Source organism: Canis lupus, chromosome 13 (genome assembly GCF_048164855.1).
Source record: "Canis lupus baileyi chromosome 13, mCanLup2.hap1, whole genome shotgun sequence".
In the NCBI taxonomy this organism is placed as follows: domain Eukaryota; kingdom Metazoa; phylum Chordata; class Mammalia; order Carnivora; family Canidae; genus Canis; species Canis lupus.
The window spans coordinates 6,813,877-6,831,211 of record NC_132850.1 but is presented as its reverse complement, the minus strand read 5'-3'; the positions used below and the strand labels follow the sequence as shown (position 1 = coordinate 6,831,211).

General features: G+C 59.2%; 1 protein-coding gene across 1 annotated transcript in view; it reads right to left on the bottom strand.

Moving 5' to 3' along the window:
* The window catches only part of GRIK3 (glutamate ionotropic receptor kainate type subunit 3), a 222,499-nt gene that overhangs the window by 57,021 nt on the left and 148,143 nt on the right, over positions 1 to 17,335 (bottom strand). Inside the window, exons 4-7 of the mRNA XM_072771904.1 lie at positions 15,466 to 15,647; positions 12,971 to 13,024; positions 3,788 to 3,961; positions 2,847 to 2,990 (exon numbers count right to left, since the gene is read on the bottom strand). Of these exons, the coding sequence (XP_072628005.1) occupies positions 2,847 to 2,990; positions 3,788 to 3,961; positions 12,971 to 13,024; positions 15,466 to 15,647 (554 nt within the window). The remainder of the gene's footprint in view (positions 1 to 2,846; positions 2,991 to 3,787; positions 3,962 to 12,970; positions 13,025 to 15,465; positions 15,648 to 17,335) is intronic.

Below are 17,335 nucleotides of genomic sequence, written 5' to 3'. Positions count from 1 at the left end.
GGGATGGCGTTGAGGAGCTTCGGGTCACTGTGCCCAAGTCCTGCGGGGGAGGCTTCTAGAGCCCGGGGGCCGGACACGGGGCTGGGGCCAGGGATGCAAAGATCAGAGAAGGTGGAGACCACTGTTCATGGCTTCACAGAGCGGCTCAGCTCCCCCCGACCCCCCAGGCTGGCTCCCCCTCCTCTGCACCCTCACGCTCCCTCCGAGCCCCCAGGGGAAATCACAGCAGGTGCCTTCAGACCTGCACTCAGCGAAGCCTTCCCCCTTGTCAGCTACAGAGGGATTAAATGCCAGCAGGGGCACCGACTGCCTGCAGGCGGGCGGGCGGGGAGGGCGGGCAGGGCCGGGCAGGGGCAGGGAGCGCCGGCAGCTCCTCCCCGTGACATTTCCCGGCCTGCCCGCCCCTTCCAGCCACCGCTCAAGACTCGCTAAATGAAAGATGCTTCACGCGCTCTGAACTCCGGCCTGGTATTTCCCAGCTCCTCTCGGAAATGCCAAGTCTTTAAAATGATTTACTGTCATGCAGTCAGAGCGGGAGGCGGGCGACTTGGAAATGGTCTGAGGGAAGACGGGTGCCGGGCTCAGGCGGGGGCACTTGGGTCCCGGTCTCGGGCAGCCGCGGCACTGCGGGCAAGCCACGTGGCTGCTCCGGGCCTCCATCTCCACCGCCCTTCACCGCTGAGCCTCAAAAATTCCAAGGGGTGCAGGGAAAGCAGAGTGGGGGCCCCCAGAAGCCGTGTGGCCCAGAGATCCTCGTTAGCTGGAAACCCATCATGGAACAAGAAGCCCCGGGGAGGGCAGTGGTGACGACACAAACAACAGGAACAGCAGCCACCCTGTCGAGCCTCCGCTCTGTGCCGGGCTCTGGCCTAAGCGCTCCACACACACCCTAACTCGCTTCCTCCTGCCAACAACCCCAGGAAAAATCTCCAGAGTAGAGTCGGACCGGAGGCACAGAGAGGTTCAGCAGTTGGTCTAAGATCACACCGCTAACACGTGGGTCAAGCTTCGAAGGCATTTTTGTGCAGCTCATAAGGTCCCAGGGTTGTGGCTTGGGTCACTGACCCCCACCCAGGGGCCTGTGGCCACTCAGGCAGAGGCCTGCCGATGGAGGGGGCACAGGGGGCTAGGCGTCAGGCCCCAGGGCTCCCCGAGAACCAGCGGGTGCTCTCCCAGGCTAACCAGGCCTGCTCAGGGCACTGGACAAGCAGCCTTCCTCTGCAGTTTTGAGGGGCGGGAGGAGAAGGGACCATCCCGATGCTCTCCTACCTACATACCTGACCCTGGATGGAGCCCCTTCCAGATGTGAGGGGAGCTGGTGCCAAGGGCTTCATGCCTCCCTCACCACCACGGTGGGATGACGCTTGCCAGGTGAGGACACGGACACCCGGGGACGTCTCGGACACACGTGAAGCCACCCCACTGGGAGAGGCAGACAGCTCCATGGGCCCGTGCCCCATCCCTGCTCCTTTCAGCCCCGTTCCCAAGCAGGATGGTGAACCGGGCACCTGCGGGAAAGCTGCCCTGCCTGCTGACTGTACGCTGGTGGGTTCCTGCGTTTGTCACCCTCCTGCAGCTGCCTTCCTTTGCCCGTGGGATTGCATTCCTGATGCCAGGACTCGGCTCGTGTCTGCTCCCTCCCCGGGCTATGAGCTCTGCGCACGCAGGAGATCGTCCATCTCAGCCCCATTGGATCCCGGGGCACAGCTCGGTGCCTGGCACCCAGCAGGCCCACACAACTAGCTGCTGAGTAGCCGAACGAGGGCTCAAGGCAGCCTGCCTCTCTCCCGGTCCAGTGTGGCTGCTACAACCCGCCTCGGGGGCTTCCCTCGACTGCACCTGGAGCTGCCCGGACATGTCACTCCCTCCGACCCGGGGTCACCCTGCCTGGATCTGCTCCCCGAGCCTTCTTCATCCACCATTTACTGGGATTTGACTCTGCCCACGTGCTGGGCTAGATGCTCTGTGTACAGTTTGCACACCGTCTCCTCAACGACACTGAGGCAAGTACTCTTTATGCCCACTTTACAGTCAAGGAAACTGAGGATCAAAATGTTAATCCTCTCACCCAAAGTCACATAGCTAATTGTAAGGCAGGCAGGATGCTTGCTTGGCCTTGGCCTTAGCTTCCCCACCCATGAAACGGGAACCATGAACTGCAATCCAGAGCTTACAAGGGCAATGACGATGGAGGGTCCTTCAGAATTACCAGTTGGCATCGCGAGTGCCAATGGTCATCTTGCAGCAGGACAGATTTCTGCTCTCTGGATCCCCTGAAGCAGCCCCACGGATGGGACTTCTTCACAGCTGCCTTGGTGCCAGCAGAGCCAGGCCGGGGGGCCCAGGACATGAAGAGGAGTTTGGAGGGCTGATTATCCAGCCAGCCTCCTCTGCCCTGCACCTGCCCTGAGCCCCTTCCCTACACGGCGTCTCATCTCAGCTTTCTGGTTTCCCTCTGGGGGGCATGCTTTGTACCCCCTTTTGCAGATGAGGCCATCACAGCTCAGCCAGTTTCTCTAGCTTGCCCAGGGCCACACAGCCAGAGGCAGAGACCCTCATTGCACCGGAAAGCCCAGGCAGGTCCTGCTGACACTGCTGAGCACCCACGGAGAACCTCCCACGTGCCATGACCTTAGCCTCCCAATCACCCTGTAAGACTGGTCCTGTCCAGCCCATTTTTGCCCAAGGACACTGAGGCTGGGACATGCAAACCAATGTGCCCAGGTTTGTGTGGCCTGGAAATCAAGTCCTCCTGACACCACACCTGTGTCTTTGCTCTGCAACACGAAAGACCCCCAGGGGAGGTGGCCTTGGGGGGGTATAGGGGGTTGCAGGGGAGCACTCACCTCCTTGATGAAGTTCATGAAGCGGCCGCCAAAGCGCCAGGCCTTGTGCCGATGGCACTGCAGGGAGTTCACGGTCATCTGGGGTGCCCGCTGGTAGCACACAGACACGATGTGGACGGCGTCGTACAGTAAGGCCGCGTCGGTCTGGAGGGGAGGGACAGGGCCTGCCTGAGAGCAGCTCCCAAAGCCCGAGCGTCCTTGACCCGACCTGCTCTGTCCCCTTTCCCTTCCCCGACCAGGCACTTGGGGTCCTGACCAGGGAAAGGCCCCCAGTGACCCCATCCATGCCCCCAGTGAAGGCCAGACTTGCATGAGCGTCCCTGTTCTTCTTCTAACCCCCAACTCCAATCTTCTCTGTAGCTCAGACCTTCTCCTTCCAGACTCTCCTACCTCATTCCATCACTCCTGCTGCTCCTGGGCCCCATTCACACCTTCTCCTTTCCTGCCTCCCTAAGCTCCAGCTGGTCACAGCTCCAAGTCCTTCGTGCCCAGGGCCCCATGTCCTTGTCCCTGCGCTTACAAGCCTCCCTTACCACCCTGGGGTGGGACTTTCTGACTCCTTGTGTTCCTAAGGTCTGGCTGATGATATACGGGGCAGGTTTTAGGAGGGGAAGTGGTGCAAGGGAAGAAAGAGATAGGGAGGGAGGAGAGAAGAGAGGATAGAAGAGGGAATGGAGGGACACCTGGGTGGCTCAGCGGTTGAGCACCTGCCCCTGGCTCAGGGCGTGATCCGTGGTCTCAGGATCAAGTCCCACATCAGGCTCCCTGCCTGGAGCCTGCTTCTCCCTCTGCCTACATCTCTGCCTTTCTCTCTCTGTGTCTTTCATGAATAAATAAATAAAAATCTTAAAAAAAAAAAAAAAAAAGAAGAGAGAATGGAGCAGGGGTTGGGGCTGGGGGAGAGGAAGGGAGGCCCTGGCTCTGGCCCCTGGCTGGAATACCATCATCACTCCATCCAACAGGCCGGACTCTGCCCGGGGAGCCGCCTGCAGCCGCTCCATGGACCACTTCTCCACGATGGCCGAGACATGCGGGTTGTCTACGTTGAGGATCCGGAACCCCGTGAGGTTCACCCCAGAGTAGCGGTAGGGCTCCAGGTCTAATGCATACAGATCCTTGACAGAAAGAGGTTCCAGTAAATAAAGGTGTGGCCTGCTGTAAGCTCCAGCCACCCCTCACCCCGGCCACCGCGGCCCCACACCTTCTTCTCCCAGCGCCCAGAGCCCAAGGCTGCAGAGCCCTGCCCTGCAGGAGGGGAGGCCTGCGGGTGATGGAGCACCTGCAGGAGCATCGGACGTGGCTTGACTGGAACTGCCTCTGCCTGGTGGCTGACCTCACGTACTCACTGCCGGACCTCCGGCAAGGGGTTCAGCCGGTTTCTTCGTCTACAAAATGGGGATCGTGCCTCCTTTATGGGACCTGGTGCAGCAGTTCACTCCCAAGGCCCAGCCCAGAACATCAAAGGAGCTTGGTAATGGTCACAACGGTCATTTCCAACGGCGGGGACCAAGAGCTCTGGGTCTGGGCTTCTCCAAGTTACCCAGAGGGAAGCTGAAGGCAGTTATTTTATCCCCCGCCCCCTGCAAGAAGCTATTCTAAAATACTCTTTTCTAGCTTTTGCACCATGAAGGGAACCATCAGAGAAATGAACGGGCTGAAAGGGAGAGGTACTTGAAAAGACGCTCCACGTCACTCATCATCGGGGAAATGCCCGTCAAAACCACGAGGCGCGACCGCCTCACGCCTGTCAGAATGGCACAATCAGAAAGAAGCCAACAGGTGTTGGCGAGGACGTGGAGAAAAGGGAACCCTTGCACCCTGTTGGTGGGGATACAAACCGGTGCACCTGCTGTGGGGGACCCTCAAAAAATTAAAAATAGAGCTACCCTAGGATCCAGCAATTCCACTTCTGGGTATTCATCTGAAGAAACCAAAAAACAAACAAACAAACAAAAACTGATCTGAAAACATCAGTGCACTCCTAGGTTCACTACGGCATTACTTGCAACAGCCAAGAGAGGGAAGCCATCGACGTGCCCATCGATAGATGAATGGGTCAAGAGGAGTAGAAGTATAACTCGGCGGCAAGAAAGAACGAGATCCTGCCCTCTGGGACACCGTGGCGAGGCCCCGGGGGCGTTATGCGAAGTGAAGTCAGACAGAGAAAGACAAATACCGCTTGATTTCACTTATACGTGGAACCTCTAAAACAAAACAGACAACACACGAGCAAACTGGAGGAAGAGGGGTGGGGGGATGGGCAAAACAGGTCAAGGGGATCGAGAGGTACAAACTTCCGGTTATAAAATAAGTCAGTCCCTGGGAGGTAAGGTGCAGCTTAGGGACTGCAGTCAACAAGGGGGCGGTCACTGGTGACCAGTGATAACCACAGCTTCGGGGGCGATCATTTAGTAAATGCGTAAAAATACGGATTCGCTATGTTGCACCCCCGGAATGAATATATCATTGCAGGTCGGTGATAATTCAATAATAATAATAAAAAATAGTCTTTGTGCTTGGGACTCCAGGAATACTGCTGCCTTTTTCTCTCTGCTCACCTCCTACATCACCAGCCAGGCCTCCTCACCCCCTGCCTCCTCGGGGTGGCTGACTCCCAGGCAGCCCGTCTGTCCACGGCCAGGCCTCACCCGTCTGATGTAATGAGTGGGCCCCCCACCCCAGGCCTTAATGTGTGGGGCGGCAGAACTTCAGGTGATCTGCAGCTCCAGCTCTGGGGCGAGGTGAACGGGGGGGGGGGGGGTAGCGGCAAGGAGGCAGAGAGCGATGGGGTGGGGATGCAGGGAAGAAGCCGGGGAGCTAGGCTAAGGGGAAGGGACAGTGGCAGGGACGTAGGGGAGAGCTCCGTCTTGTCAAGAAAAGCGCCCCAAACTTGTAATTAAGGCAGAAGGTGAGCACCGTGTCCTTTCCGTGCCGTGTGGAAGCATCCCGGCCCAGGCCTGCCGGGCACGGAGGCCACGGTCAGCTACTGGCCCCGGGCTCTGGGTTACCCTGGAGCTGTCTGCCCCTTGAGAAGACAAGCCCGGACGCTGTGGTTTGTTGCCCTTGCAGGACAGGAATGCATTTTGTGACTAGCCGAGCAGTCTGACTCTGTGCATCTCCCTCCATATAAAAACCCGATCCCCCAAAAGCTCTCTGATTGCCACCCTACTGGTTCCCTTGTTAGCGAACGGACTTCATCTTTGATACGTGCTCATCCTATATTTGCGTGGATGACGCTTCACTTTCTGCAAAACACACTATGATAATCTAGATTGCTCCCTTCCTCCCAGGGGGGGAAACGGGAGTCCTAAGGTCCTCCTGGGCAACTGTGTCTTCTTCCCCTGGCTCCACCCTCGTCCAGCTGCCTTCTGTCCTGGCCCCTGGTCCACATCTTCTTTCCTGGAAGAGAATGGCAGCCACCGCCCCTCCCCGTGGGCCATACTTTTCTCTGCATGGCTGCAGTCATCGGAAATGGGACCCAGGCCGTCACGACCCAAGCTCCGGTTAACTCGATGGTGGCTCAAGGAACCATGAGCCCAAGGAGCAGCTCTTCTGTGTGGCGCTGACTTCATTTGGTCTCTCGGATGTTCCTAATTGATGCTAAACGGCTCCTGCACCCCCGAAATGGGCCCTTTCTGGAAGACACGGTGTTGGCTTCCTCTTCGAAGGTTCAGGGAGTAGGATATCGGGGAGAGATCTGGAGCAGACTTGAACCCCGGGCAAGAAAATTTAGTCCTAGCTTTGCCCAACCACATAGGGCACTGATTCTAGGCCCAGACTTTGGGATGGGCAAGGGGCCAGGGGGGGAAGCAGGAGGCAGGGTCTTTGGCAAGATGAGCCAAAGGGTGCCTGGCCAGTGTCAGTGGGGAGTGGAGGTGCCCACCCTCCCACCATCCCATCCCGACACTCCTGCAAAGTAGCTGCTTAAATGGTAGTGACCTCTTGCAGGTGAGGAAACGGGGGTGCAGGCATGAGGTAGGTGACTCTCCGAAGGCCATAAAGCTCCTGAAAGGCAGAGCAGGATTTGAACCCAGGGCTGTTTCGATGGTATGCTGGAGCTGGCTCGCGCTGGCCTGAGGGAGCCAACCTTAGCACTTCTCAGCTCTTTGCGACCGGCGACCTCACATTGGCAGCCTGACCCCGGCCGCGGTGGGAGCATTTCTCCGTGGGAATCAGAAGCACCGCAAATCCAGGATTTCCCTCCCGTGCACAGGGAGAGCCGGTTGTACACCACCGTCTGTCTTATTCAAAAACTCCGACGCTCTTAGGTCCCCAGGGGTTACCAAACACACGATACACATCACAACTGTCTTTGGAGCTTTTCTGCGGGGGGACGTAGAGGCCACAGAGAGTGTGAGGGCGCGGCCTGGCAACCCTGTGACCTGAGAAGCCCCTCACCTAAGTCATTGCTCCCGACGGGACCTCGCTGGGGGCAGGAGTGCAATCAGAGAGCGGTGGAGGGGAGCGGTGGGGGGGGGTGCCTCTGTCCCCTGCAGCCCCGTCCTGAGCACGGGGCACGGGCACGGGAGACAGCCCGAGCAAAGGTCAGGTGTGCAGCCCGCGAAGCCAGGCCATCTGGGTTTTGGGCACACCTACCCTCCCTACCTGGGTGGGTTCGGCTGCCAAGTGTCGGCGATGATGACAACGGGACCTAGCAGGTGGGGTTGTCATGAGGAAGGAACGGGGTCGTGGTTGTGCGCAGGACACGTCGGGTGCGTGGCCCACGCCAGGTAAGCGTCTGACAAATACTTGTCTTCTGCCCCCTGTGGCAGCAGGTAGTGACAGCCACGGGATGCAGCCCCAGGGACGTTCCTGGGTGTCGGGGCCTTTCTGCCTCACCCGTCGGGGCGGCACAGAAACAATCACCCTGAGCTAGTAGCAAACGTTAGAGCAGCGGGCCGCGTTCCAGGTGCCCTCCGTGCACTAATCCCCGGAGTTCTCATTTCCACCCTGCCCCAGGAGGGCGTCCTTATCACCCCATTTTGGGGGAAGGAACTGAGTCCCAGAGAGGTCTAGGCTTCACGGCTGGAGAGCAAGGGAGTCCAACCCAGGCAGTCGGGCTCCCGAGCACCTCCCTCTCCCTCCGTCCACACAGCATTCAGAGGGGCCTTTCGGAAGGATCAATCCCAGCCCGTCCCTCCGGTGTTCCTGGATCCTTACTGCCTTCTCAGAATGACTCCAAGGTCCTTAGCTTACAAAGCTCTCGGCCCCTCCCGCCTCACTTGTCCTCCCACCCTCCCCCACGTTTGTTTCCGGAACCAAACCACCTTTGTTTCCCTTCCCCCCTCCTCGCTGACCACTGACCCCACCGTGCAGCCCCTCGTCCCCCCCGTGCCAGCATTTGTGCAGATGTTCTCTCCTGTGGCCGGGAGGTCTCTCTTCTCAACCCTCTTGCATGGGCTATTTTCTGAGATCCGATTCAAATGGCACCTCTTCCGGGAAGCCTCCCCTGACTGCTCCTTTACGCACCCACAACAGGGTGGGTCGTGGGTGCTTCTGCTTTTATCTTGAGACCTCTTGGCTCTCACCCCTCTGATAACAACTCATAGTGTCTGTCTCCCCCCAGGAGCCCCTGAGCCAAATACTCCTGCAACCCAACATGGAAAGAGGAAGGGTCAGCCAGCCGAGTCGCCCTCTGGGGGCAGCTAAACAGCACTGGGAAGGGCGTGGGCCGGGAGACTGGTGTTTCCCATCCTCCTCTCCTGGGACGCTAGAGGCAGGGTTGGGTAAACTGCCTGGGGGGAGGGTGGGACCTGTAAGGGGACAGCTCACCTTCCATGAAGGCAGGTAAGGGAAGGTTGGGCAGTTTTGTTTTGCAGAATTCGAGATTGTGAGTTTGGGGCCAGAGCTAACTGCAGGGGTCATGGAAGAGAAGCTGACCTCTGCTCCCTCCGGGGGGTGGTCACGCCGCCCCCGCACGGGGCACAGCCCCTTCCCATGCAGCGCTGACTGCATGGATACGTGAGGCCTGGAGGATGCCAAAGCATCAGCCTGCCCAGGGCATCCGTGCCTTGGTTCACCGTCCTCTGGGACCTGAGGCCAACCAGACTCTGGGAGGGGTGGCATCTTTGGTCTGGGTGGAGGGTCCGGGGGCTGCGGACACCAGCCCTTCCAGGCTCCAGATGGAGCACTGGGTCCGCGGACGCTCACACAGTGGCGAGCTCGGGCCTCACGGCTGGGGTCCCCTCCCTCCCTGTCACGCCGAGCCTGGGTGCGCAAAGAGTCGTAGGGTTTGCTGCACCAAGTGTCCCCACTCCTGGGACGCGAGGGCGGCGAAGACCAGGGAGCTGCCCAAGAGGCCTCTTGGTCCAGCTCCAATCCCGTGTCCAAATCGCCCCGGGCCGAGACCCCCCAGCGCCACGCACGGTGAACTGTGCACAACCTTGTCGCTTGGCAAAAAGTTGCTGTTCTCGATGCCAAATGTTGACACGCTGAATTCAGTATCGACGAGGGACCTTTTAGAAACATTCAGCATAACATAATAGACTAATTCATTAGCACCCCATGGGTCTGATGGGTAGAAGCTGAAGCTCGGAAAACATTGCCTTAAGGAATGACAGATGAAAATATCTTTCCCATGATATAACTGTTATTGCCGGGAAGTGGCATTAATTGTGATTGCTTATCTATTAATTTATTATAATTCTTTTTTCACCTCCAGGCTTCTACCTACACATGACACGGACCAGGGGCTCAGCTGGGGCTGATTAACGCAGGGTTATCTGGGAACGGCTCGAAGCTGGCTGCAACAGATAGTGGCCGCTGGGGTAATTAAACTGTCTTCTGCGTGGAAGAGGCAAGTTTCGAGAATTTTCTCAGAGGCGAAGAGTTGGTGATGCAAGTTTCCTAAAGAGAAGGAGATCCGTGCCAAACACCGCGGCCCTCCGAAACGCAGCCTCCGCTGGCCAATGGACAGAGAGAGGCAGGATCACGAGGTGGACTCTGAAGCCAACGGGACTGGAAGGAGGATCCTGGAGCCGGAGCCGGACAAGGGCTGGAGTGGAGTGGAGGGGCCCGAGGGACAGAGCTGCTGTCCCGGCCGGCAGGGGGGTGAGGGGACAGATACGCCGGGGGACCCCCGCCCCAATGCATACACACATCCTCAACTGCAAATGCAGTACTGTTTGTAGTGCAGGGGGTGTGCCTCCCTGGGGGTGCAGATCCAGTCTCCCCGACCCTCACGGGGAGGCCCGGGGAGGGACGGGCGGTGGCCTGGAACAGCCACACACAAGACCGGGAGTCAGGAACCAAGGCCTCTCTACCCCTGACCAGCTGCGAGACTCTGGGCAAGTCATGCAACCTGTCTGGTCCCAAGTGTGCCCATCGATTGACGGGGAGCGAAACCCCTCCTCTATGAAGAGGAAAACCAGCCATGTGGAGAAAGGGCTTAGGAACCTGTGAGGTGTGGGCCCTGCTGAGATTTGTGGAGCCTCCATTCCCCCCATTAGTGTCAATCACCATCCCCGGACCAGCGCTGCGGGGTGCGGCCAGAGGAGCCCAGCCAGCACCGCACACAGCTTTCCGCGTGACAGCTCCCGGCACCCCCCCCCCACCTGCCCTGCTGGGCCCCCTTCTTGCTCGGTGACCGTTATGGGCCTTGGTTTCTCCTTTCCTGTAAAACCAAGAGATCATACCTCCCTTGGAGAGGTGCTCTGAATTTCGGATGAGATGGAGTCCGCTTAATACACAGGAGGCACTTCATCCCCCGAACCCTTACGGACGTAGCACTCAGATAATAAACACCAGGCCCTCGACCTACTGCTCGCTCAGCGTAGCCACGCTAGGAGGCAGCGCTGTTTCTGTGGCTCGTGTAGGTGGGAAGAGGAGGCACAGGGGGGTGAAGTCACGGGCCCAGGAAAATAGAAGAACCTTGACTCTAACTCAGGCAGGCTGGCACCAGCGTCCACGCACGGTCTGAGCTGCTGCTATGACAAGGGTGTCGATAACTTCACTGGTTACTCTCTACTTTGTACGCTGGTCATTCACTCATTCAGCCCCTAATGCGGCACCTCCTGCATGCCAGGCACTCTCTGGGCGCGGGAGCTGGACAGGTGAACCGGACACCCTCCTCGATCCTTATCTGCACCCAGGAAGCCTGCCAGCTGGAGAGCTTTGTGTGGAGCCTACACTCTGCACACACACACACACCCTCGCCCCGGTGCCCAGCTTGCTGCCGGAGGCCTTGAGAGCATCTGTACGGCTGCCAGGAGTGAGTACATGGCCTGAATCAAGGAGATCAAAAAGTAAGAGAAGTGGATGCTTTTAGGGCTAGAGGAGGCCCCACGGCCCTAGGACCCTGCCCTGAGCCTCCCTCCAAGACCTCTAACCTTGAGCCCAGGAGGGCAATGGCATTAATGAAAGGAACATGGGGTCACTAGGGAGGTGCCCTCTCTTTGGAGTCTTGTCTGAAAGGTCATGCCAGGCCACAGGGCTAGGGCCTAGAAGTTGGTCTCAGCACCCTAGGGGCCCAGGATGGGTGGACATGGCTCCCATGCCGGGGACAGGGCCTGGGGCCCCTGGAATGGGCCCCCTGCACCTTCCCAGCCTTGCTCCTCTGCCCTGCTCCCAACTCCACACGGGGTGGAACATGCGGGGTCTGGTGGCCTCACCTTTTGGCCTCTAATGACCTTCCAGGATATAGTGTGACGCGGAGAAGTCAGCTTGGGGAGGCAGAAATCCGGAAGGGACTTGGAGAAGAAGGTGCTGGATTTCAGTCACCAGCTTCCAGGACCCCTTTCTCCCCATGTGACTCCTGGCAGGTCCCCGGATCTGAGCTCTGGATCAGGTGAACGTGCGGGGGACGGGGTGGGGGTGCTGAGCTCTGCTGTGGGCACCGGGTACAGTGGGTGGCGAACGAGCAGTGCTGTGCTGGGAAATGCTTAGTAACCAGCTCTCGGGGGAGCGGAGGCTAAATTTGTAGTATTTGCCAACTTTGGTGGCACCGATAGTCGTTCCATGGCCAAATTCCAGGTACTACGTGCGACCACCGAACGTGGGTTTGGGAGCAGAAGACTACGACGGGCTCTAGCAACCAGAGCGAGCCTAGCCCAGCTCCCCAGTGAGGTGCGAGCTTGCCCCTTGGCCTTTGCTTATGCTCTTCCCTCCGCGTGGAACGCTCTTCCTCTCTCTCCTTGGCGAACTCCTACTGACCCCTCAAGGCCCTGTTTAAGCATCCGCTTCCTTGTCTCAAATGTCATGAGACACTCAGCGGAGCCCGGGCGCTGGGGAAGGAGTGTTACCTGGGTGCCAGATGGACGAGGGGACGTGGAAGCCTGCCAGGTGGAAGCGAGGCCGACGGGGACGGCAGGAGCCTGTTCCGGTGCCAGGAACGGTCAGAGATGCCGCCACTCACCCCAGAGCTGGGCTGGGTGGGACAGTCCACTTGGGGCCCCAGGGAAGTGCGAGAGGGGCTGGCTCCAAGACAGGGTGGTTGGTTGGGCGGTGGCGTCCCTCTGGCACAGGGATCTCTTTACTCTGCTGATTTCAGGCCACAACTAATCATCCTAATGGGTTTAAATGGCCCTGAATGTTCTGCGAGTTTGGACAGGACCCATCTGGAGCCTGAGTGGGCTGGCCCAGCTGACAGCCAGTGGGCAGACCTCAGCACGACGCTGCGGGAATCCAAAGCAGCATTTCCTTTTGTTGCGCGAGGGCCTGAGACATCACAGGGGAGCGTGTGGGTGGGAGCCCAGGGGCAGCATCCTCAGAGCAGCTAATACTTGCACAGCTCTTCACACCAACCAGGCACCGCTCACAGCATTTTGCTTTCTGAGCTCATTCAGCCCTCATGGCAATTCTAGGAGGTAGGAGCCACTATCGTGCCCATTTTGCAGACGAAGAAACTGAGGCAGGGAGGTTCAATGACTGGCTGGTAATCGGAGGGGCTCGTGTTTGCTCCTGCAGGCCTAGAGTCCCCCACCGCCCGTGGTCACAACGTGATGGCATTTCTCAAAGTGGGCGGCCCATGAAGATGACGTCTCCGGGCCCTTGCCGGGGGCCACGCCCAGAGCCTTCGGAAGCACGGCCAGCCTGAATCTCCGCAGCTGTCCCCACCCAGCTGACCTTGCTCCCAGGGCGTCACCCCCCCCCCCCCCGACCCGTGCCAGGACCCGGAGGTACGTTACCAGAGTAGTGAAGATGAAGTGGTAATACTCGGTCATCATGCCCATGGCCATGGCCTGCGGGAGAGCAGGGCGTTAGCAGCCTGCACAGTGTGCCCGAGAAGCCCCCTCCCCATCTGCACCCCGGCGGTGGGGACCAGACAGACTGGCAGGGGCTCGGGGGAGGCTGGCCACCTGGACTGGGATGTTCCCTGAGACCACCTCCCCAGGCAGCCGTGGGCTTCACACTGGGGCCAAGTCACTTGGGATGGACTAACATGCAGAACCTTGGGGCACCTGGGAGGCTCAGTCCCTTAGGCATCTGCCTTCAGCTCGGGTCAGAATCCGGGGGTCCCGGGATCGAGCCCCCGTGCCGGGCTCCCTGACCAGTCTGCTGGTCTCCCTTTCCCTCTGCGTCTCCCTCTGCTTGTGCTCTTTCTCTCTCTCAAATAAATACAATCTTTTTTTTTTAAAGAAATGCAGACTCTTGGGCCATACTCTGCAAGCAAAGATTCCAAATTTTGCAGGGCCAGGCTGGGCCCAGTCCCCTGGCTTTTCAGTGGGCGTCTCTGGGCCTGCAGTCTGGGGCCCCAGGTTGCCTTCTCGGTGCCCCGACCCCACTGAGTTGAGCTCACTGTAGACAGAGCCGTGTGGAAGCGCACCCTCCACCTGCCCCCCCAGCCCAGAAAGGCTGCACTGGGGCAGAGCCTCCGGGGGTTGGGGGAAGGAGGGTTGGAGCCAGCCCAGCCTCCCCGGTCCAACTGACCACCAAGCAGGCCGCACAGCTGCTGTGGAATTATGACCGTGCACCAACACGAAGCCTGCATTACGTACATTTACGTATTTTATCCGAAACCTATCACCTGTAACGTTCACGACCACAATGCATTGTCTACAGAGTTCTTCCGAATGCCGGGCCCACTAAGTACCCTGGAGGAAAAAATGTCCCAGGGTCAGGTTCACGTGGAAAGTGCCCCTCGTTCTCTCGCCCTCTTGGGGATCCACACCCCGCATCAGCAGGTGATTCGAGGTTGGGACCAGGCCGCGGTCAGTAGACGTGTTTGGTAGGAGGGTTCGGTGTGTCTAGCGGAGCAGCAGGTCTCTAGGTTTAATCCTGGATGTTTCCAAGTCAGGCATATGTGGGATGGATGACCTTGGGCCCCTTCCTTTCCCCTGGAGCCTCGGCTTCCTCACCTGTAAACTGGGCATGATCATCGTTGCCACCTGCCGGGGTGGCAGGAGCTACATGGACCTGGCCCACAGTCACTCCTCAGTGTGACCCACCAGGGCTCTGGCTGTTATAGGTGCGGGGAAGAGAAGGGAAGAGTTGGCAGTCACCCGGGAAGGCGGGGTAAGGGACTTGTGGGGAGCCTAGGTCTATTTATTCATGAGGGATACAGAGAGAGAGAGGCAGAGACACAGGCAGAGGGAGAAGCAGGCTCCCTGCAGGGAGACCATGCGGGACTCGATCTCAGGATCCCGGGGTCATGCCCTGAGCCAAAGGCACACGCTCAACGGCTGAGCCCCCCAGGCGTCCCTCCTCCACAGTGACATTAAAGACGGCCCACACCCAGGGCTGACTGAGCCCCGGACACTGGGGTACACTCTTCCCTTGCCTTATCTCAACAGAATCCTCCATCACGGCTCCATCTACGGAGGAGAGGATGACGCTGGTCCCCCAACACCAGCGGCAGAAGCAAGATTCAAACCCCCCAAGGAGTTATTTAGCCACTGTGTGAAGGAGCCTGAGGGAAGACACAGGCTGCCAGGCGGCTTGGGCCCGACTGGAGGAGGGTGGGACCTGGAACCCCCCTCCCCGCCCAGGACTTGAAAATGCTCCTATCCTGGGGGCTCAGCACCTACCCCCCACCCCCCACTCCGTGCGCCTCCTCCCCAGCTCGAGGTCGGGACTCCGCACTGCACAGAATGCCGCCTTCGCTCACCAGGGACCCTTTCTGGGGCCATACGATTGCCTTTTACACAGGCACTGGCTCAAATGTGAGTGTTTTGGGTTTCGGCTGTGGCACCCTCAAAGGAGGCTGTGGGCGATTTTGCTGTTTATGTCTCCGGGAGCTGGCGGGGGCTGCTCTGGCTCCCCGCATGCCACGCCGGGCTGTGTCTGGAAAGGAGCGGAGGCCCATCCAGGACCGAGAGCGGCTCTCCTCCCCCACGGTCGCTGCAAAGTCGAGCAGATGGTGCGGGGACTTCAATAAACCTCCCAGCAGCAGGAGAGTAACACCAAGTGCTGCGGGCTACGGGGAGCTCCCGGGAACTGGCGGCGCGGCCCTCCTGGGGCTGCTCCTGCGACCCCGGGGCCCCTCCGTGCTTCCCCCGAATGTCCTGGGTGGCCTCGGGCCCCTCTGGGCAGGCAGCGGGCTCACCCCCGGGTCATTCCAGCCGCACGCCGGCTCAGACCCTGAGGACACACTGCGCACCTTCTGTGCGGGAAGGGGCGGTGGGGGGGCAACAGGCGGGTCCCCCCATCCCCTCCAACCCCCCAGCTGCCAGGACTCACGCACCTGCTTGAGGATCTGGGCGGCCATGGTGTGGCTGCAGTCGAAGATGATGCGGAACTCCCGGCCCCGCTTCATCTCCTTGAGCAGGGGACGCGAGTCGTCGGAGTCAAGGGGGAGCTGGCGAATCTTCAGGCGGATGTTGTACCTCGACGGGGCCATGATGAGCTCCTGCAGTCGGATGAGCCCTGGGAGGCCCCGGGGTGCAAAAGACACACGTGTGCACACAGGTAGACACAGCCGCCGGCCCGCCCAGGCTCGGGTGTGCACGCAGGTCTGCGGACACAGACACGGATGCGTGGCCCACTGCGTTGGGTGCATGTGCAGGGATACAGCCACATGGGTCCAGACATGGGCACGGGGACACTCGGGTACAGCGCTGTGCACCAGGCTGTACACACCTGCACACGTGCACACACACACACACACACACATTTATGTGGGTATGCATGTTGACATGGACGTACACCTGGGCTTATTCACACACGCAGACCAAGGCGTGTGCACACAGATACATATACACCATACGGAGTCACCAGTAGGCACGGATGGTTGACCCCCGTTGACCACACCTACACGCTACCCCCTAAACTATGGCGTGCACACAGATTTACTTGGAGGCCAAACCAGAGGCCACCCCGCTTCATCACCCCACCTCTAACGCCGGGAAGCGTGGGACGTGCTCCAGGATGTACCCGTGAGCTATGCTCTAGGCTCACCTGTACCAACTGCTGGGCAGGGTAACCCCAGGTGGTATTTTGCACCCCTGACCCAAGGGCAGGCTGCCTCATTAACCTGACCCATTTTTCCAGGCTCAATGCAACCGCCTCCTCCAAGAAGCCTACCCCTACTGCTCTGTCGGAACAAGCCACACCCTACCCCCAGCGGGTGGCCTCCCGGCTCAGCACTAGAGCCTCCGCGGGCCTCATCTTACTCCCTCGTCCCACCAAGTGCTCCTTAACCTCAGGGCTGGGTGTCCACAGCCCCTAGCACAGGGCCTGGCACTTAGGTGATGCTCGACACAAATTTCCATAATTGAATTGACTTTCTGTTTTTTTTTTTTTTTTATTCCCCACACTGAAAAATCCATCCTCCACCCTGGCATTTTGCAGAACCACTTAATCTGGGGACTTCCAGGGAAAACTGAATGTCACTTCCTGGAGACAAATGGCTTACTTAGGTCTAATTAAGTTCATTTCTGTCACTATTTCAAGGTCCATTCTTGTGACTCTGGCCTGTTTAGCCGGGGAGCAAGCCTGCTTGCACCCTCAATACCCTTCCCCACTGCAGGGAGGGGCTGAGCCAGCAGGGGCCAGGCGCCCAAGGGGGCCATCCCCTCCCGCCCACTGGGTGCCCTGCCCACATTCAGGGCTTGGGGTCTGTGTCCTGACTGCACTGTCCACTCAGCCATGGTCCGTCCCCCACAAACAGCACTCTGGTTCTCCTTTGGGAAGCCACTCCTTCCCCATGCTCGGACCATGTGACTTGGGAGGGCCCCATCCCCAGCTCGAAGGGCACAGCATGGGGCCCCAGCCTGGCCAATCAGCATGCATGTTCCCCCAGGCATAGGGCTCAGAGACGGGTACATGACTGCCAGCTGGTCCTCTCAGGTGACTTCCAGAAATGGTCCCTGAGCAACCGGTAAGAGATGCCCCCTTTTCGACTTACCTCCGAATGGGGAGGAGGTAAAGCTAGGCATCACCACATAGAACCTGAGAGGGATTCCAACACGGCAGGAGTCAGGACGCACGAGGTCCTGATGATACCCATTTGAGCCTCTGGATCAAACAGAACCTGAAGCTAAAACGGCTTCTGAACTTCCCAGTAGAGGCAGCCAATCAAATCCACTCCTCCCTTTCTTTGTGGTTAAGCTGGT